This window comes from Cnephaeus nilssonii, assembly GCF_951640355.1.
Source record: "Cnephaeus nilssonii genome assembly, chromosome: 12".
NCBI lineage: Eukaryota > Metazoa > Chordata > Mammalia > Chiroptera > Vespertilionidae > Cnephaeus > Cnephaeus nilssonii.
Genome location: NC_137083.1, coordinates 8,439,362 through 8,459,569, shown reverse-complemented (window position 1 = coordinate 8,459,569; position 20,208 = coordinate 8,439,362). Strand labels below are relative to the sequence as shown.

The following is a 20,208-nucleotide window of genomic DNA, read 5'->3' as shown; positions in this document are numbered from 1 at the left end:
GTGGCCCTGTACAAGCTTAATTCTTCAATAAGAACAAGAATGATGCTAATACTTACTATATGCCAGGTTCTATTCTAAGCACATTACATAAATTTACTCCTCAAAACAATCCTAAGACATAAGTGTTTCAGCTGTCCTCACTCTACAGGCGAGGAAACCGAGGCAGAGAGTCAAATAACCCAAAGTCTCTCAGCTAGAGAGTGGTGTCTGGTTCCAGAATCTGTGCAATAATCCTCTAACCGCATAGACTGCATATGGCCAGGGACAGACCCATTATGTGTGATGACTGGATCTAACAAAATGAAATGTAGTACTTTAGTGGGGAATGTACGATAAACCACAAATACATGTATTCCTCGAGGAAGAGTATGCCAGCTTTTAAATTTAAAAAGTTTTTATTATCAACTGTCTCTGCAGCTTGCTTGCTCTTTTTAAGCTGATAAAACATTTCCAGAGCAGAGCAATTCACCAGCACCGTCATTAAGTTGCAAATCTATCCTCCGTCACAGAGCAAGAATACACTTCAGATCAACTCAAGAAAATAACTTCACAGAAAAGTGTTCACAGAAAGACCCACATCCATTTACCATGCATTCCAGTGCCTCACAGTCCTCTTTGCAACCGCCTAACTCCTAACCCAGCTTCTTTTCATAGTCCAAAAACAAGGAACCACTCAACGGAGATATCCCTTCAGAGCACTGCTGAAAATATATTAAACGTAGAGATATCCCAGATCCCTGTTCCAAAGGTTCAAAATATATTAAATGAGCACATAGAGAAAATATCCATAGGAATAGTCTATTATGTTCTAATGAGTTTTTGTTTCCTTGCTTTTGATAATGTCTTCAATTTCTTCCGAGACCCTTCCTCTGTAGTCATTTGGCTCTATAGCATTTAACTTCTTTTGATACTCCAGGGGCAAACCATTCTCTTTGGCGCCCATGCAAATGACCTAGAAATAGTAAAAGAAACAAAAACATCTCTTTTAGTGTTTAACTTAGTATACCACAGCTTTATTTCCAGTGTCAAAGCATGAAATATTCATTTTCAGATAATTTTAGAATAACTCTAGAATAAACAATTCTAGAACCAAATGGAGATATGGTCACTTCTTTCACAATAAGGATGAATGTGCAGGGAATTTCCAAAGTCACCTGCTAGGTCCTCATAGAATATCAACTCTAAAAATAGTATGACAAAGTATTTTCATATTAAGACAAAAAACTTATTTATAGACTATGCATAATCTTTTAAGAAAAAACATTATTCTTAAAAAATATTAAAAGTTTATAGGGAGCAGTTTTCGTTGAATCCTAGAGTCTAGTCCACTGATGAATTAATTAGACTTGAGGGAGTAAAGGGCAACCGTATTCAGTGGTACTTTTCAGATCCACACCAGGCTAATCCGCTAGGTTCCTTACTGGAAAATTCCAGAGCTGGCAGGGAACTGGGCCACCCCTCTGGGTGCCATGTCCTGATTGGGCCTGCTAACAATTCCTAACTTGGGGTTTCTGATAGGGATGTGGAGGTCTCTACCCACATTTTTTTTCCTGTGCTTGTGGGGAGTGGTTTCCTGAAAGGCAGTGGGACTTTCTTTTTTCTATCTAGGGATGGAAAACATTTCAGCAGTAGGAAATATATATTTTTCCCAATGCATATTGGTGTTCATGTTTTGTGGAGAGAAAATCGATTACAAAAGCCTGCATGTAGGAAGAAAATACATGTCTAGAATTATGACTCATATATATTTCTAACAGTGTTTTAAAATAAAGTTTTAGGAATATAGTTCTATCATTACAAATAAATTTGAACATTGTATTTCAGGTAAATAACTATCATTTTTGTATTTAAAATTTTTTTATTAACATGAATTGTTCATGTGGAATTTAAAACACACAAAGCTTTTAAAAAACAAGATACTCTTTAGATTAGTTCAGTGAAAATTAGGAGGAATCCCCCAAAATCTTAATAAGTAGCTTACCTTTTTATACTGGGGCGAAGGGGGAGCGCTCTCATAATTTCTCATCTGGTAACTTCGACAGGTTATTTTTTTTCCTTCTTGAGTGTAAACATTAATTTCCATTGGGGCATATGTTCCACTATTAACCCCTTCTTGCCTGAAACCAGAACAGCCGAGTTTTAATCATACTTGACTTAGCCAAATTAGTTTAGTGGATTAAGAATTTAACTACCTATGGATGTATTTGCTCCCTCTATATTTTGGGATATAGTAGAACATATTATAATACTACCACATCCAAAGTTAACTTAGCATTTCAATTAGAAAACCCTAGGTTTACTATTATTTGTTATACTTCTAACAGATCTCTATATTTGTTTTATGTAAAAACATGCTTCAGTGTAGCTATTTTCATCTGTATATCCCTGAGACACGGGTCTCTAGGCTACAAAAAGCGGACTGTGTTCTGACAGTAGGAGGGTATCCAGCCGGAGCAGAGCAGGAGACGGCTTCCTCGCTCACAGGTGCGTGAAGCACCATGCGTGTCAGATAATCTGCTCTTTGCAAATCCTACTCGTTTCTGCCAACTTCCTCTGTCCTAAATGCTCTGCCTCACAACTCATTTTGGAATTCTAGTTATAAAAAGTACCAAAGCACTCCTAGTATATTAAAGGTTTTTACAAATTATTATTTCTTTTTACTGATTCAACTGCCACCATGAAGAATTAGTTTTAAAAAACTGGCTCTAAAACGACTACTTCCGAAATCAATACATATATGTAACAATTTAAAAAATCTTCATGCTTTTTTACCATATGACACTAAGATTTATGTAAGACAAACAGGATGCAAATAAGGACTTCCATCTTTTACAGAAGAGATTACACGTCACCCCGCCCCCCCCCCCCCCCCCCCCCGCTCCCCAAATCTCAATCAGAAAGTGTGACCCTCGAGGCTTTTCTTTTTAGGAAATGCACGTTATACCTTTAATGTTAACTCTAAAGTGTAAAGAATATGTCTGTCTGTAGTACGTATATGGTTTTGAAAAACATATAGATACACATCCTTGCATATGATCCACTTTCGGAATTTGTAATTATTTAACTTATAATTAGAAGCCACCTACTTATCCAGAGAACTTAAATTGCTTTTGTTCATTTTCCATACTACTCCCCACACTTCATCGCCAGGACTTTGAAAAATGGTGGCTATACCTCCATGCCAAGTTTCACTTGTTTTGCCTTGGGAATTGCCAAAGTCAAGCTTAAAATCCTACAAAGAAAATGAAAGTGACATGATCAATATTCTCTTGAACTAAAATTTCCTCAAAAAAGAAAAAAAAGATTTACGTTGAACTTTATGTAATTAAAATATAAACTTTGAGTTCCTTCTATGTGTAAGAAGCTATGGAAAATAGAAAGATAAACAAAAACCCAGATCTCAAGGACTGTATGTATTTTTCATATTCTTCTTTAAAAATGAAATGTATACTGAATAGGTACAGTATGTTACCATAAACGAAAGGTTTAAGTGGGAAGGAAAATCCCATAATCCCAATGCCTTAACAACTATTTTCACTTTTGAAAATTACTTCCCAGCCTACTTACAGATAGGTTTTTGACTTAGAAGCAATCACAGTGTACATAATTATTGAAACTGGGTGAAAGCTACATAGAGGTTATAATATTCTTTCTACTTTTATGGATGTAAGGAGTATTGACTAGTATATATCATGATGTTTGCCCTAAGGGAGCTGGCATTTGAGGGTAATTTGTATACATATGAACACTAATCTAATATTCATAAACTGTACTAATATATCTATAATTATCATAAAAACAACTAACACACTGGAAAATTACTGGGTTCTATATACGTACTGTGCTATGAGCTTTATATGGACTCTCATTTGTATCTTGCCTAATAAACTTATTATACCCATTTCACAGCAAGAAAAACTGTGGCTTACAAAGATTAAGCAACTTGCCTAAGGTCTCATGACTAATAAGTAATGGAGCCAGGTTTCCAGTTTAGCTTCTTTTCTCACAGAGAGGACACAGTCCTGGGGAAGATGAAAAATCCTTACTTGGCTGTTGGATCTAGGAAGATTGCTTTCCATCTTTCCAGAAATTAGTTCCCGTAATGATCAAGTGAAAAAGGATGGGCTCAATAATAAGTCTAAGGTTTATATTTTATCCTTGTCAACTTTATTTTCTTAAAAACCTTCTCAGACATTTTAGGAAAAAGTTTTTTTTCAGTGACCAGTACCTTCAACTGGTATCCTAGATATTCTAGGACCAAGTGTCCCATCAAAGGATCTGATAAAAGTTACCGCCACTCTAGGAACTGGTTGTCTATTGCTAAATGCAAGACAATTTTCATTCTTCATCTTGTCCCAGTTCTCAGCTGCTTCTGACACAGTTAACCACCCTGTCTTGATCTGCTTCCTTCTGACTTTCAGGTTGTTCCTTGATCTCAATTACCTTTGCCAGCTCCTCCTCGACTACCTGGTCTTTAAATGTTGGGGTTCCTAAGGGTTCAGTTTAGGCCCTTTTCTCTGTTCATTCAGTAGTTTGCTCAAGACAATCTCAACCCTGCAATAACTTCAAATATCATCTAATATTCCAATCACCTTTTGATCCAACCCAAATCTCTCTCTGGGCTTCAAAAGTGCTTAAAGCAAGCCTAGCGCATTCCGAGTACTTAATAAATGTTCATTAATATTGTTCTGCTCACTTGGATGTAAAACTAGCATCTCAAATTTAGTCTATGCAAATCGAGCTTGATTTCCCCTCCCAAACCTGATTCTCCTCTTTACAAACATCGCCATCACCCACCCTGTTATTGCACCAACAACCTTAGTCATCCCTATTATCTCTTCCTGCCTTCAGAGGCAATCACTGTTGACACTGTTACCTCCTAAATATCCCCCCAACGTGGCGTTTCTGCTGTCCTTGGGCAGATGATGACTGTTACTTCCGAAATACCCCCCAAACCCACCTACCCTCCACTGCTACCACTCACGGTGCCATGATCGATAGCATGGAGCTTTTTAAATGGGCTCCCACATCCCCTATTGCCACCCCTACCCCTTCCAAGCCATTTTCCACAGCAACCAGAAGAGGTAAATTAAAGATGTAAATCTGATCTTTCCTTTGCTTAAATTCCACAGTGGGTCTTCTCACGCTCTCAAGATAAAACCAGTCTTCTTTGACCTGTGATCCTGCAACAGGTGGCCCTTCCCTACCTCTGCAGCCCTCATGCTACATCTCCTTCACACACTCACTCCAGCCTCACCAGCTGGGGACCCAGCTTCTCTTCTGAGTGAGGTCTTTTGTACACACCATTCCTTCTCTTTGTTTCTTCCCTCCCCCGATCATTCAGGTCTTGGCTTAAGCAATCACATTTTCAAGAAGAGCTTTACTGAGCATTCTGGTTAGGTCAGGTCTCCATGTCATACACCCTTATAGCACCTTGTATGTCTCCTTAAAAAAAGAAAAAAGGCCACTTTTTTAGAGCAGTTTTAGGTTCACAGCAAAATTGAGATGAGGGTAAAACTCGGTTTTAAGACTAACCATACCTGTAACTGGATAATCATTTTCTTGATAGCTTTTCTCATCATCTCAACTATCAAGTATCTGAACTTCTTTCCCACATTTCGGGGACTCCCTACCTTATGCACCTGGGGAGTAGAGTGCCAGAGCCCAACTCCCAGTTTTGAAGCTTTGAACACTGGAAGTTGGTTCTCCCAGCTTTGCTTGGGCACGTGGCCAAGATTTAGCCAACCTGGACACCCACCCCCCCCGAGTCTTTGAATTATGCCCAAGGACAGCAGAAACTCCACCCTGGTGGTGGCGGCCACATCTGGGTTTCAGGATCTGCAGGGGTATAGTGACAGCAGCAGGCAGGGTCCAGCACAGATGGCGCTGGTGATTCGTGAGGCGGTGCCCACGTTTACCCAGTTCAGCAGGGGGGCAGCCTGGCCTCCTGGGCTGCTCCTGTCTGTGACGCTGGCTGCATCACCATTGCTATCCCTCCCTTTAGGCCTGCCTGTTTTGTCAGCTTTGTGGTCCTGACTTCCTGGTCATTCTGTAAGCTCTCCAACAGCCTTTCAATGCATTCCTTTTCTGCTTAAATCAGCCACTTTCTGTTGCTTGCAACCAAGAACCCTGATGATGACAGCAGAGGCCGTGTTTGTTGAGTTCAACAAGCAAAATGGTTTTGTAACGTAATTTGTCTGCGTGCTTCTCCTCGATAGCCTGGAAGATCCTCAAAGCAGCCACCTCTACTCAATCACCTCTGTGTCTCCAGGTAAGTGCTGGAAAAACATGCAACTAAGAACCCGACGATGACAGCAGAGGCCGTGTCTGCCGAGTTCAACAAGCAAAATGGTTTTGTAACGTAATTTGTCTGCGTGTTTCTCCTATAGCCTGGAAGGTCAAAGCAGCCAGCTCTACTCAATCACCTCTGTGTCTCCAGGTAAGTGCTGGAAAAACATGCAACTAAGAACCCCGACGATGACAGCAGAGGCCGCGTTTGTCGAGTTCAACATGCCAAAAGGTTTTGTAACATCATTTGTCTGCGTGTTTCTCCTAATAGCCTGGAAGGTCCTCAAAGCAGCCAGTTCTACTCAGTCATCTCTGTGTCTCCAGGCAAGTGCTGGGAAAAAAAGGAATGAATGGACTGAACGGAAGAGCATGATGTTTACCCAGGTTGGCTCCGTTTCATCCAGCCACTTAACTGAGCACAGCCCTCACGAGGAATAAGACATGGTTCCAGCTTTCAGGGCCTCTCAGGTTCAGGGGACGGTGAGGGATGACAAAAGACAGGAAAACGGACTTTTACAAACGAGGTGACAAGTCCGGTAGCAAAGATAACCTACAGAACAGAAGGCAACAGATTCCCTGACTTGGGTCGGAGAAAGCTTCTCCGAGGTGCCCACGGAATGGATTCAGAGAGGATGCCCCTAAGTCAGTGGACGAGGGGCGGCCAGACCTGGGCAGAACGAGCAGCTGGTGGAAATGATAGGAGGAAAGGAGGGGAGCCACGGCGGCCTGGGGGCGCCGTTGCTGGGGTGGCAGCGCTCAGGAGGGGTCAGGCACAGGGCCGCGAGGGCGCGGTGGGCTGGCCCAGGAGGGCCCATCGTGAAGATAAGCCGCACTCTTACGGGTGAGAGCTGCGTCCCCGGGCCCCTCGTCAGTGGGGTGGGCACCACGTCGCAGGGGCCGGGCGGGGGGCACTGACCTGCAGGCGGGCCACGCAGCAGAACGCGGCCGAGGGGTTTCGGAGGTGGATCCGCTCGGTCAGCAGGTTGCTGCCGTAGGCGAAGTACAGAAAACTCTCCTCCTCCTGGCCCCGCAGGTCCTCGCAGCCCGAGCTCGCCATGACCCGCCGGACGCCCCGCGCCAGCAGCAGGGGTAGGAGGAGAGGACGACGGCGATGGCAGCGCGGCCCCGGGCGACCCCAGCTCAGCGGCCGCCGCCCCCGGAGTGAGGGGGAAAGGTGGGAAGTGTGGGCCGGGCGAGTCGGGAGCGAGCGCTCTTCTGATTGGCTGTCGGCCCCAACGATGCCAGTCGCCCCTGCCGATTGGCCAAACCCACCGCCCTCGATCCACTTTCCTCTTGGACTCGGAAATGCTCAGTCCGGAGGCGACCGGGGTCTGGCTCCTCATTGGGCACGCCTTCTCTGATCCCGCCTCCGTGGTCAAGGCCGCCTCTGATTGGCGAGTGGTCGGGCGCTACGCGGAGTCAGGTCAGGTCGCGTGGGCTCGGTTCGGCGGTCGCGGCGCGGGTCCCCACCAGGTTTCTCCCTCTCGGGCGTGGGCCGGGGGTGGGGGGCGCGCGTGTGGGGGTGGTGGCCGTGGGTGCGCTTTGGGGGGTTCTGGGCAGATCTGAGGCGAAACAGGGGCCCTGGCTACGACAGCTTCCTCCCCCGGCCGCTCGCCTCTGGCCCGGTTTGGATGAGTCGGCCGGGACGGGGCTGTTCACCCCACACGCCGTTCCCCGCATCCCCAGCCCTGATGGCCTCCCTGATACCTTTTCTAGGGACCCTTTGCCTCCTGGAGAAGCCCCTCTGAACGTCCCGGGCTCCCTTTCCTGCGGAAGTGCTGTGCCGGGTTCCAATTCCGACGCTGCCGGTTGGTGTAAGTATTGCCACGAAGTGCACAAACCCCCGTGTAAAAATAAGATGTAAAAGTATTAAAACAATGGAATAAAACCCTGTCTTGCTCACTTTGAAGCGAGGGTATTAATATGAACTCAGGGCCTAGAAGCAAATCTTCGGCACCCAGATTTTGACCCCTAAATACCATTCTCCACTAAAAGGTACATGGAGAAGGGGCTGAGGCCCGGTCAAGAGCTGGGAAATGTGTGAGTTCTTGGAATATCTCCTGACAGGAAGTCGGGAAGTATCCAAGAAAAAAGAGGTTCTTTTATTTAAAAAAAAAAAAATTTAAAAAATATATCTTTATTGATTTCAGAGAGGAAGGGAGAGGGGAAGAGAGATAGAAACATCAATGATGAGAGAATCATTGATCGGCCACCTCCTGCTTGTCCCCTACTGGGGATCAAGCCTGCAACCTAGTCATGTGCCCTTGACCAGAATCGAACCTGGGACCCTTCAGTCCACAGGCTGATGCTCTATCTACTGAGCAAAACCAGCCAGGGCGAAAGAGAGGTTCTTTTTAAAGGACCTGGGAGCCAGCTTGACGGAATGCCCACTGGCCAAAGTTACAATTTGAGGGTCAAAAATAATGACTGCAGTTGATTGAAAATGTCGAACATGTAAAAGTCATTTCCTGGAAAGAGTGAGCCAAATCTTTAAAAAACAATTTCTAGAAACCCCCATTTGCCATATTACTGGTAGTGACTATTACACCAGCTCTTTGCTCTGAAAAGCGTTAAGTGAAGAAAATAAACATTTGTCTTGCCTCTCTAGTTGCAGGTGTATTTCAGAGTAATCAAATAGCCCCAGTTGATGTGGAAACAGCTGTTAATGAAACCATTTGGTGGAAGGGTGATAGGGAGCAGAATATTAACATGTGCACAATTATTCCCCAGGAATTACTTGCTCGTCATCAGGGGGAAAAACATAATGACAGTGGAAACATGTGGCCTCTCCCATCTTAGCCTAGATGAATCTTACCACCACTGAACGTGGGGGCCGTGACATTTTTGTGTCTCCAGCATCATCTGTGAGTATTGTTTCCAAAAATCTTTAACTTCAACATCATAAAGCAGGAACTACAGGATTGAAGGGGGGAAAAAATGACACCAAGAGGAAAAATCTAAAGCAAACGATAGGACGGACTGCAGAGCAAATAGCTTAGCCTCTTAAATTAAGCCAGTGTCATTTAATGAAATAAAGTCCTTGGCTGCTTTCGCTGGGCTGCTGCTCGTCCAGAACCATGGTGCCCTCGCTGTGGAAGGGGCTGGTGGGCGTCGGCCTTTTTGCTCTAGCCCACGCAGCCTTCTCCGCTGCGCAGCATCGTTCTTACATGCGATTAACAGAAAAGGAGGATGAATCCCTGCCAATAGATATAGTTCTTCAGATACTTCTGGCTTTCGCAGTTACCTGCTACGGCATAGTTCATATTGCAGGGGAGTTTAAAGACATGGATGCTACGTCAGAACTAAAAAATAAGACATTCGACACATTAAGGAATCACCCATCGTTTTACGTCTTCAATCATCGTGGTAGAGTACTGTTCCAGCCTTTGGATACAACAAATTCTTCAAACCAAGATGCATTGTCTTCTAACACATCCTTGAAGTTAAGAAAACTTGAATCACTGCATCGTTGAGATTTCTACAAATCATAACAACAGGACAGGACACAGAGCTGGGATATTGGCGTTGGGGGTCTATAAAACACCTCCCCCCATCGATACTTACCTTGATCTTTCAGACCTAATTTTTAAAAAGTTTATGCCCCTGGTTTTTATACTGTTAAATCATTGATGCAGTATAAAATAGCTGTGAAATGAATCTTTGATCTTTTTTCCCATTTAAAACAAAGAGTTCTTTTTCCCCATTTAAAACAAATAGGCATCTTTTGTAAAAGTCACTGTTTTGAACACATTTCCTTGAAAAAAAATGTTGATGTGCTTGTAATTGTTTTCTCAGATTTCGTTTCCTTTGCACTACAGTTTTTAGGACCCTTTTGGAAACTGACTGCTGCATTTTGCTGCATGAATGATAATAAAATGGTCTTCAGCTCTTAACAAGTGGACTTCCCTGCAGAGATTTAAAAAGGTGACATCAGTTTTTCGTAGGCCCTCTAAAAAGGGGCTCTGCTTCAGGAGTTACTTGCCAGATTTTAATTTATCCCTCACTTTTCACCCCACCCGACTCCCATATACCTTCTAACGTCAGCTATCTTGTGGCATCACTTCTCTGGAGTTCCATGTGCAGTGAGCAATTTTTGTGTCAGAAATTCTTTGTCATAACAAATGTACTTAAACAAACTCAACTCGCTATAAAGCTACTTGTATTCTCTTTGTTTATCTGTAAAAAATGTCCCTAATTGGTTATGTAGTGTAAGAATGTTGAAGATACACCAAAAAGACCCTTTGGGATTTAATTATCCTGTTTATGTAGAAGAAGAAGAATCACTGAGGAAAACTGATTACTTGTCATTAGCCAGTTTAATTTATTCAAATTCTGTTATTTTATTGCATACTATACTAGTGAATTAGTAAAAATAAACTTCTCATTAAAGGAATTGGGCCCAAAATGGTCTAAATATTTGGAACTACTATCTTTAATTTTTTTTTCATTAATATCATTTAAGATTTTTTTTTGTGGCTTCTGACTTGTAGCAGGCTTACAGTTTTCCATCTTCACTGTATGTTGCTGAAGATGATACAGAGTAGTACTTTTTTAGGAACAGTAATTTTAGTTTTAGGGAAATTTGGCTAGCCTTTTGATCTGCAGAAAGCTTAACATTCCTTGGTAGAGAAATTTTATTGAATTCTCAGGTATGAAAACATTGCTTATGTGGAATTGTATAGATGTAAAGGGAATAACTATGCAGATTTGAAAAGGAAATGAGCTTTAGGCAAGAGTCATATGATGCCCTTATACTTGATGGCATTTTTTCCACTAGAAATGAACCTTAGCACTTCTGTTCTGCCTGGAAACACAGCCCCAAAGCAGGAGATTATTTTGTCATTGGGCTTCTATTGTTTTATTTAGTTTTGTTTTGCCAACCTTGTCTGCCTGTGGAATACTAGCTCTGCTCTCTAAGGAGAACAAAGTTGGAAATCTTCTGATAACCTAGAATAACTTAGAAGTGCGTTAAAGAGGTGAAGTCGGGGGTTAAAAGTGGTGATAAAATCAAAACAGTGTGTGAGAAACAGCTCCTTACATAGGTTGTATACCGTTTCCTTGGGGATGACTAAATTCCCAAGAGCCTCTTGTCTTGGGGCTGTGTTCCTTTCCTAATAAGCTTTCAGAACAACTTTATTAAGATATAACTCACATTCCTTATAACTCACCCACTTAAAAGGTACAGTTCAGTGGTTTTGTAATATAGTCACTAGTTGTGCAGCTACGACCACAGTCAATTTGAGAACAGTGTTATCTATCACCCCCAAAAGAAACTGTAACCCTTTAGCAGTCATCTCTCATTTTCCCCAATGCCTCCCAGCCCCAAGCAACCACTAATCTACTTTCTGTCTGATTTGCCTATTCTGGTCTTTTAAATGGATTCGTTCAACATTTGGTCTTTCATAACTGGCTTCTTAAATACAGTTTTGTTCTATGGAGAGTGAGAACTTATCTTGAGAACTGTGACTGCTGTGAAAGGAAGTGTGGTTGGTGAAATCAGTAGATGTAAGACGGAGGGTCAAATTTTATTTATAATGCTATAAAACAGTCCATGACTACCTAGGGTAGTCCCAAAAATGTGATGCAAGCTAGTTCAGTCTGCAGTGGACTATTGAAGGCTCTCTAGAATATGGGAAGACTCACTTCTTAATAACCAGGGAACCAGCTGCATGCGATGGGCTAGTAACCCAGCTGCACAAGTGCAGATCAGTGAATCAGGCCATAATGCCCTGTAACTCCCTTTTTCACACGTCCTCCATCCAAAATTGGCTTCTGTGGTCAAAGCTGGAAAAGACTGTGTTGTTCACTTCCTCTTGGAGAGTCCAGGGTCCATGACCACAGGAAGGAATCTGAGAATACCGGTCATGAAGAAACCTGCTGAGCTCTGTTCAGTCCTGACTTTCCCAAACCTTTGGTGTCGGGAAGCATGTTACCGAGCATGTGGGAAATGCCTTGATTTTTGAAGGATGATTGCTCAGTTCTTGAAGAATCATATTAACTAAACCCTTAAATTGTCCAGAAAATTGAAGACAAGCAATGATGTTAGCTAGATGTTATTTATTGGTTTAATATGATTTCAAAGCCATTTGTTTATGACTTAAACGAAGTTGTTTTAATCTACCTGTTTATGGCCTAGCAACTTAAGATGACAGCTTATCTCCTCTGTTGGTAAGCTGTCAGCAGCTCATCTGCTAGGGACCCCGCTGGGGCTTATCAATAACATGTGGAGAAGCGACTATAGCTATATTAGTATTATCTGTAGTCTTCGTTTTATAGAGTATTTAGATGATACATACAATATGTGAGGACTATTCAAGAGTCAGTCTGGGCAAGGCGCACTTTGCTGAGCTAGCTCCCTGAAGACCTTGGGGCATTAGCTCCTGTCTTGGTGAGGTGTTGCCTCACAGACAGTGGTGATAAACCTTGCAGCGACCCCTTTGAGGAATCATCCTGCCCACTAGCACGTTCCTTAGCAACGTGCTCTGGCAACAGTGGACTTTTCATTTTGTGCTGGCAGCTGGAAGTCAGCTCCAGGTTGGTTCAGGGTGGCCCTCCCCAGTGCCTACTTGTAGGAACAGGTCCACTTCAGCTAAATTTGGGCATTATTTCTCTTACTTCCCCTTGCCTGGATAATAGTATAATTAACCTAGCATTGCTTTGGCATAAGTTACTATCTTTTTAAGAGACGTTATCCTGGATGCTATGCGCTTGTGACATTCCCTCAATGAACCGGTGTTAAATAAATGGCTGGCAAAGACAAAATTAGTCTCTGAGCATAATTTTACCGCCAAAACAAAACACTAGAGAGGGGAGAATTCCAAATCTTTGTGCTGTTCTGGTTTGCTGCTGCCTGGCTTGGTGGGTGATACAACCTTTTATCACAAATCCAGTCCTTGAAATGTTACCAGACGGGGAAGCTGGCCCTGAGCAGGTCTGCCCCGGACCAGCGGGTAGTGTGTGGGTTCTTGGCTTCATGTAGAAAAGAATTCACAATACAAGCCCAGGTGACTGAGGGTGTGTTTACTAAAGCTGGGGACAGTGAAACAAGGGAAGGCCTTCAGGAGAGCCTAGGCCAGGCTGCTTTAGCTCACTGGGAAGTCAGAGAAAAGAGGCCTTGGAGACACATTCAGGGGATTAGCCTGGGATGAGCTGCCGCTGCCTGTTGCTCCCCTGGTTGCAAGTCTTCACGGGGTCCCTTAGAGTTTAGGAGGTGCATGCCTGTAGGGGGAAGCAGAGGGGGCAGGGGAAGACACAGAGGGAGAGCACACACTGGGTCCTTTGTCGTGAGGGTTTTTTTTCTCTTGCAGGTGGGAATCTTAGGGGAGGGTTTCAGCAGAATATTCATCAATTTTCCAGGTGTGCTCTTTCAGGCTTGAGGTCTCTACTGATTGGTTAGTGCCAGGGCAGGGGACTGTTAGTCATTGCAGCTGCTCCTACTGTTGCGTACTTGGTCTGGGCCTGGAGCTAAAATACAACTGGGGCCTAGATGTTATCTCTAGGGAGGTGACCTGTGTCTGCTTAAGTTGCTGGGCCAGTTGGTTCAGCTATCTCTCAGTTTTCCCATTCCACTTGTCCTGGCTTACTGGCCTGTTTGAGAAATGTTGCCTGCCTTTGCTGATTCAATTCCTGATAATCAGGTTGAAACTGCAGTTATATATAGAAATACCCATCAACCTCTATTAAATGCAATAATGGTTACAAACTGGTGAAAATAAGAATTTGATTGCATGGCTGAGTGAGAAACAGGTGTGATGGAGTCTAAAATTCTCAAACTGGAAAAGGTTTGGCTCCTTGGTCCTTAGTATTTCCCATCCTTCCTTTGCTCCTTCTTGTTTCCTTTAAGGTTGTCAAAGCAGTTTACAGGGGTTGTAGAGCGGGTTAGACAGCTTCATGGAAATGTACCTAATGAGCAGCATTGGTAGCAGCAGCTGGTCTTGTTAGGCTAGTACAGTGGTCGGCAAACTCATTAGTCAACAGAGCCAAATTTTTTAAACTTAAACTATATAGGTGGGTACATTGTTATTAACTTAATTAGGGTACTCCTAAGCTGGCCTTTGCTAAAAACTCAAGGGGCCAAAGAGCCACATGTGGCTTGCGAGCCGCAGTTTGCCGACCACTGGGCTAGTAGTTTCTTAAAACAAAATGTTTCAACTTGCTCATTAAAACATTTTAGTGTCAGTATTGATTCATGTTTCCCACTGCAAATGAGAAATCTTTCCAAATTCCAATTTGGAGGAAATTGTTGGCTTAGCAAGTTCTACTCTCATGTAATATGATTTTCCATGCTGTCATGAAATTAAAAATCGCCTCAATATATATCGTTACACGAATTGATAATGACAAAGTAGATGACTGCATTTGGCAGTAGGAAGTCCTTCTGCCAGTCTGGTTTAGAGTGTACCATATCTGATGGTCTCTCGAACTAATTCCAGTGAGCAAATAGTAGGCCATATCTGTCGTGGAAGCAGGCAGGGGTGTTTTCTGGCTTCTCGGCCAGAGAGGAAGGTTTGGAGGTAACAGGGAGATCATTTGAAAAATGTTTGTTTATTAAATTGATTGGGATGACATTGGTCAACATGGACATATAGGCTTCAGGTATGGGTTTCTACATTACAAGACCTGTATATTGCACCATGTGCCCACCCTCCAAAGTCAAATCTTCTGTCACCTTACATTAGGACTCCCTCCTAGGGAGATCATTTTTAGGAAGAATATCTTCCATCTGGCTTAGAAATTATGAGGAATTAAAATATTTCTTAGGACGAAACTGTGAACACATCCTTTTTTTTTTTCTTGAAATAATTTCATCCACTCTGTCAAAAATAATCTGTTCTGTAGAGTTGTTTTGCATATAACTTTGCTGACCTCCCATTGCCTAGGGAACAAAAGTAAAAATAAACTCAAAAGACTGAAACCCAGCAAAATAGTTGTTAATATTTATATTAGCAAATTAGGACTAGACCAGAATGGAAGGAATCCTGCTAAAAATAGGAACTGTGAGTAGTTCTGGTCTGCCTGTAAAGACTTTTCCTTCTTAACTTTCCTGGAAAATTCTTTTTTTTTTTTTCATATTTTATTGATTTTTTACAGAGAGGAAGGGAGAGGGATAGAAAGTGAGAAACATCGATGAGAGAAACATCGATCAGCTGCCTCCTGCACACCCCCTACTGGGGATGTGCCTGCAACCAAGGTACATGCCCTTGACCGGAATTGAACCTGGGACCCCTCAGTCCGCAGGCTGATGCTCTGTCCACTGAGCCAAACTGGTTTCGGCGGAAAATTCTTATTTATTCTTCAAAATTAAATAAATGTTACCTCCTCTATCAAACCATCCCTAACTTACAGGTAAATACAGTCTTCTATATTTGTAATACTTGATTGATTCCTTTACTATTTCATTAAACGATTTAATTTCAATTATTTGTTGACATGCTTCCTTCCCCTACTAGACCAGGATGATCACAGAGGGCAGGAATTATCATTCATTCAACAAGTATTTATTGGGTGTTTACCACGAGTGAGCAGGCCATTTTGCTGCTGCTCAAGACTGAGGAGTAGTCATCTTTTTCTTCCCAGCACATAGTACATACCTGTCCCATTACTGAGTAGGCATTCAGTAATGAGTCACTAAATAATTCCATAACTGAGTGAAAGGATGAATAGATGAATGGCCTCTATTGTGTAAGGGAGAAAAGGTACCCATTTTGCAGTGAAGTTTCAGTTTTCCCAATGTGCAAACAGAGAGAAGGTAAGCTCCCAAGGAGAGTAGGATCTCTCTTTCTGCAAGGAGACACAGTGACTCAATGTCTGGTGGGCCTTTGGAAAGCCCAGGACAGTGCGAGCCTGTGGGCTTCCCATTTTTGCAATATGCTTGTTGCGGAATACATATAAGGCTTGTTGATTTTTCTCTTAACATACTTTCCTCTGATAGTGTGCCCCTCTTCCTCAGTAACGTGCTGGACTCTATATAGTTGTTGCAAATCATTTTGACAGCAGGGAGTCCTTTTCCAAGGTGAGCCAGAGCCATCCTCAGCTCTGCACTCTCGTCAGCAGTTTGCCCACATGGGCGGTGTCAGGCCGGCCCAGATCTCATACTTGAGATGAAGGCTCATTCCATGGAGTCTGATCTAGTTGTAATAGCAAGTGTGATTTTTTTGTGGTTGGGTCAGACATAAAGGAATATAGGCACAAAAGAAAACCACCGATTTTCCTTGTTTATTCACGGTGACTAGTGAATGCACACATTTACTAGACTTATTCAGTATAAACTTAAATTACAGTAATGCACATAAAAAACTTCTGTGAAATTAAACTTTTCTACAGACTTATTTTTAAGAAGCCTGTCTTCATAAGTAAAAACAGGCAAACTAATTTGCCAATTTTTTAACATACGCAGGTGGGAAACCTATTTTATTATATAATGGACTTTTAGCTTTAACAGACACCCCCTCACCTGATTAGTCCATGAGATCAAGGTTTTACCTATAATACAGTATAAAAGAAAACATTCTTATAAGTATAGGAAAATATACATAACCGAGTTTTTCCAGCCTTTATCAGGATGTGGGGAGCATTAGGGAGTCTTGTAGCAGTTATAACTCTTGTTCCTACCTGAGAATGCAAGACTTGTAAATCCTTGCAAATTTCTTTCCAAATAATCTCTCCCTCTTCCATCCCAGGGAATGTCTGTCATGGAGCTGGTCTTGATGGACACAGTGTCCTAAATCATTATTTCCACCAGGTGGCAGCAGTATACCAGCAGGCACAGCCTTCAGGTCACTGAGCCCTCAGTGACCAAGAATTCTTTCCTCCCCTTTACATTACTATTAAAGAGTTCTCAAAGAGGCAAAGTTGTTTTGTTCCTCTTAGACCAGCGGTTGCCAACCAGCGGTCCGCAGACCACTGGTGGTCCGTGAGGTCCGGAGGGTTGGCGGCCGCTGCCTTAGACTGTTGAGTTGGTTTTAGACAGGTCTCCAGAAAGCATTCCACCTGAACTCCACATCGCTCATGGCAGGAGAGTATATGGACGGGGTCCTTAAGTCAAGATAAAGTCTTTTTAATAGCCACACCAAGACCCAAGGGCCAGAAGAACCTAGAGTATGTGAATAGATGATAAAAAAGAAATAGACATTCCCAGAGATGGGTCATATTTTAATTTGAAATCCCTGGTGGACAGGGTGGCTGGGTTTTCCGGTGGTAAAGAGTGTAGGGTTAGCGGCGATCACACTTGGCTGTGCTATCATTTGGCTCCTTTGATCTTCACGTTGAGTGAATGAAGTGGTCAGACATTCATTCTCATGGAAGGATAAACTCAAGCATGATGCTGCTCCAATATTTCTTCTATAAAAAGCAAAAGCAAAATAGTTGACATTAGCCTTTGGCAGCTAATGCATTCTAGTTCTTTCCTCGTGATTGATAAACATAGACTCTCTTTCCAGGAAACTTGAGGCCCCCGAGAGACACGGAAAGTCCAGAGCAGCCCCCTCAATACAGAGTCTGGTGTCCTATTACTCCTTTGACTCCAGGATCCATACTAGATTATCCTTGAATTAAGATGTCCAAACATTCAGACTCCTAACTGGGTCTGCAGAGGTTCTAGGTCAAGCTGGGATCCAGGGCCAGGTGGAGGTGAGATGTGATGGTGGCCCTGCCCTCGATGGCTATATCAGGAACACGTGGAAGGTGGATGGAGAAAGGAAAGCTGGGTGTCGATACACTGGCCGGGCTGGTGTCTGTCCCCTGTACCCTAAGATTGTCAGTTGACATGATGCTGAAGCTGCTGTGGTCCCCACGGCCCCTGTGGTGAGGCCCCGTCCCTGGCAGGAGAGGGAGAAGCTCTTGTCCTCCCTGCCGAGCCAGGACATCTCACCTGGGCATCTGGACCCGAGTCAGAAGGCTGTGTCTTCCGCTGCTGCAGCTCCTCTCCACGCTGCTAAAAAGTGGCCCTGGTGTGGTGGGAGGTGCAGCCTTCTTCCCACCCTCTGCCTCTGCCCCAGCCCTGGGACATAAACTTCCCTCTCAGCATTTAGGCAGCAAACGAAAGAAATGAGTGAAAATTAAATCATGCCAACATTCACGGAGGCAGTGTCTTTGTGTTACCAGAGGTGCCCAGATGAGCCTGTGCCGAGAACTGAAGACTGACCAAGCTCACATCTAAAACCCTGGGTCCGGAGGAAAATTCCAGCTAATGGGGAACATTGGCCTTACCTCTCCCACGTGAGGCTTCAGCAAAGAGCTGGTCCAGGAAAAACGCCACTCACTCAAAAGATGAGTCATCAGAAAGGATTCCGCAAAGGATCTCTCTAATATATAAGGATCTCTCTTATATATACTAGTAAATATATAAGCTTAGGAAAGGGACAGGCAAAGCATGTGGCAGATGCGGAATCGTCACCAGGAAAATGCTGCTGTGCAATGTCACCCCAAGAAATTTAATTTAAAAAAGGAATTGCATAGCCCAGCCCACGTGGCTCAATGGTTGAGCATCAACCTATGAACCAGGAAGTCAGGGATGGATTTCCCGTCAGTCAGGCAATGCCAGTGTGGGGCATGCAGGAGGCAGCCGATCAATGATTCTCTTTCATCATTGATGTTTCTCTCTCTCCTCTCTTCCTCTCTGAAATCAATAATAATAATAAATATATATATATATATATATATATATATATATATATAATAAAAAAGGAATTGCATAAAAATATTTTAAAAAGAAAAATGCTGCCGAAGAGCTGATGAAAGCTGTCACCAAACAATTGCCAGGCATTTCAAAACAACAAAATGATTGCCCCCTAGAAGAGAGAAAAAACGGGAAAAGTAAAATGAAAAATCGAAATTAGCCCAACACAGTATTCTTGTATTCCCTCTATGCAGAGGGAATTCAGCTTTTCTGGCTAGCCAGCCCACCCTGGGGGCAGGAGGAAGGGAGCGAGGCCTCGCAGGGCAGTGGCCTAATCACAGGAGGCAGGTCAGCTGATGCCAGGCCACGCAGGAGTCCCGCGCCCCTGGATGCTCATCGCCAGCCTTTTATCATCTCTTTGCCCCTAGCCTTTCCTCGTCTATGCTGGTTCAAATCCTGCTCGCGCTGAAGGGTACTGATCTCCAAAAAGCCCGTCGCTCCTCTCTCTTCCCAGCTAGACATTGGCAAGGCATGGATGTGTGGAGTTGGGCAAATCACCTACCTCTCTAGCCTGTTTCCTCCTCTGAGGAACGGCTGAGCTTGAGCAGCCCTGAATCTAAGTCCCTATATGATCTGATGTTTGATGACCCTGTAAAGCGCAGGGGCGAGAGATCAGACGCTTCTCTGCACCTCTCGGATGGAGCTGCGTCCTGGGATGTCCACCCTATCGGGGTGGCCTGACGCATCACTGTGCAAATATGTTCGCAGGGGGGCTACCTGAGTCCCCACAGCTCTCCCGGGCGCCCGAGGGGACCCAGCCTCCCCGGGGCTGAAGGATCCCGGGTCCTTCCGGGTTTCCGTGTCGAATCTGCCGGCGGCGACCCGGCGCCGCGTCTCCGTGTGGAAAGTGCGGCTGCGCGCGCGCCGCGGCGTTTACGCGGCGATTTCATCATGCTCCCGGCCGGGCAGCGCGCACCGCTTCCGCCGCCGCGCCCAGGCCCGCCGGCCCATGCCCTGTCCGCGCCCGGCGCTGCTTAGAGCCGCCCGCGCCGCTCTGCTGCTGCCGCTGCCGCCCCGGCTCCCGGCGCGACCTCCGCCCCCGCCCCCGCCCCCGCCCCGCCGGCCCCTCGGCACGCGCGCCCCCGGCCCGACCTCGTTCCCCGCGGCCGCCTCCCGGAGCAGCATGGACGGCGCCGGGGATGAGGAGGTGCTGGCACCTCTCAGGCTAGCCGTGCGCCAGCAGGTACCGGCCTTCTGCGCCTTCCCCGCCGCCCCCACCGCGCTCTCTCCCCTTCCCTCCTGGT

At 44.4% G+C, this 20,208-nt stretch overlaps 3 protein-coding genes across 5 annotated transcripts in view; 2 read left to right on the top strand and 1 right to left on the bottom strand.

The window, feature by feature from the left end:
- Nucleotides 1-689: 689 nt before the first annotated feature.
- On the bottom strand, nt 690-7,495 carry GGCT (gamma-glutamylcyclotransferase). 2 transcript variants are annotated; one of them, XM_079785825.1, is made up of 4 exons: nt 7,205-7,495; nt 3,087-3,232; nt 1,982-2,117; nt 690-952 (listed from the first exon to the last, which is right to left on the bottom strand). In XM_079785825.1, the coding sequence occupies exons 1-4, from the start codon at nt 7,343-7,345 to the stop codon at nt 809-811; spliced, it is 567 nt and encodes a 188-aa protein (XP_079641951.1). In that variant the 5' UTR covers nt 7,346-7,495; the 3' UTR covers nt 690-808. The 2 variants fall into 2 exon arrangements, with proteins under 2 accessions (XP_079641951.1, XP_079641952.1); XM_079785826.1 differs by lacking the exon at nt 1,982-2,117 and having other exon boundaries at nt 7,205-7,451.
- Nucleotides 7,496-7,587: 92 nt separating this feature from the next.
- On the top strand, nt 7,588-13,050 carry LOC307108129 (ER membrane protein complex subunit 5-like). Of its 2 annotated transcripts, none has more exons than XM_079785828.1 (3): nt 7,588-7,711; nt 8,005-8,102; nt 9,019-13,050. In XM_079785828.1, the coding sequence occupies exon 3, from the start codon at nt 9,366-9,368 to the stop codon at nt 9,759-9,761; it is 396 nt and encodes a 131-aa protein (XP_079641954.1). In that variant the 5' UTR covers nt 7,588-7,711; nt 8,005-8,102; nt 9,019-9,365; the 3' UTR covers nt 9,762-13,050. The 2 variants fall into 2 exon arrangements, with proteins under 2 accessions (XP_079641954.1, XP_079641953.1); XM_079785827.1 differs by having other exon boundaries at nt 7,678-7,761.
- Nucleotides 13,051-19,846: 6,796 nt separating this feature from the next.
- Nucleotides 19,847-20,208, top strand: part of GARS1 (glycyl-tRNA synthetase 1) — a 37,446-nt gene continuing 37,084 nt past the window's right edge. The window contains exon 1 of the mRNA XM_079786575.1: nt 19,847-20,147. Within this exon, the coding sequence (XP_079642701.1) occupies nt 19,914-20,147 (234 nt within the window). The 5' untranslated portion in view covers nt 19,847-19,913. The remainder of the gene's footprint in view (nt 20,148-20,208) is intronic.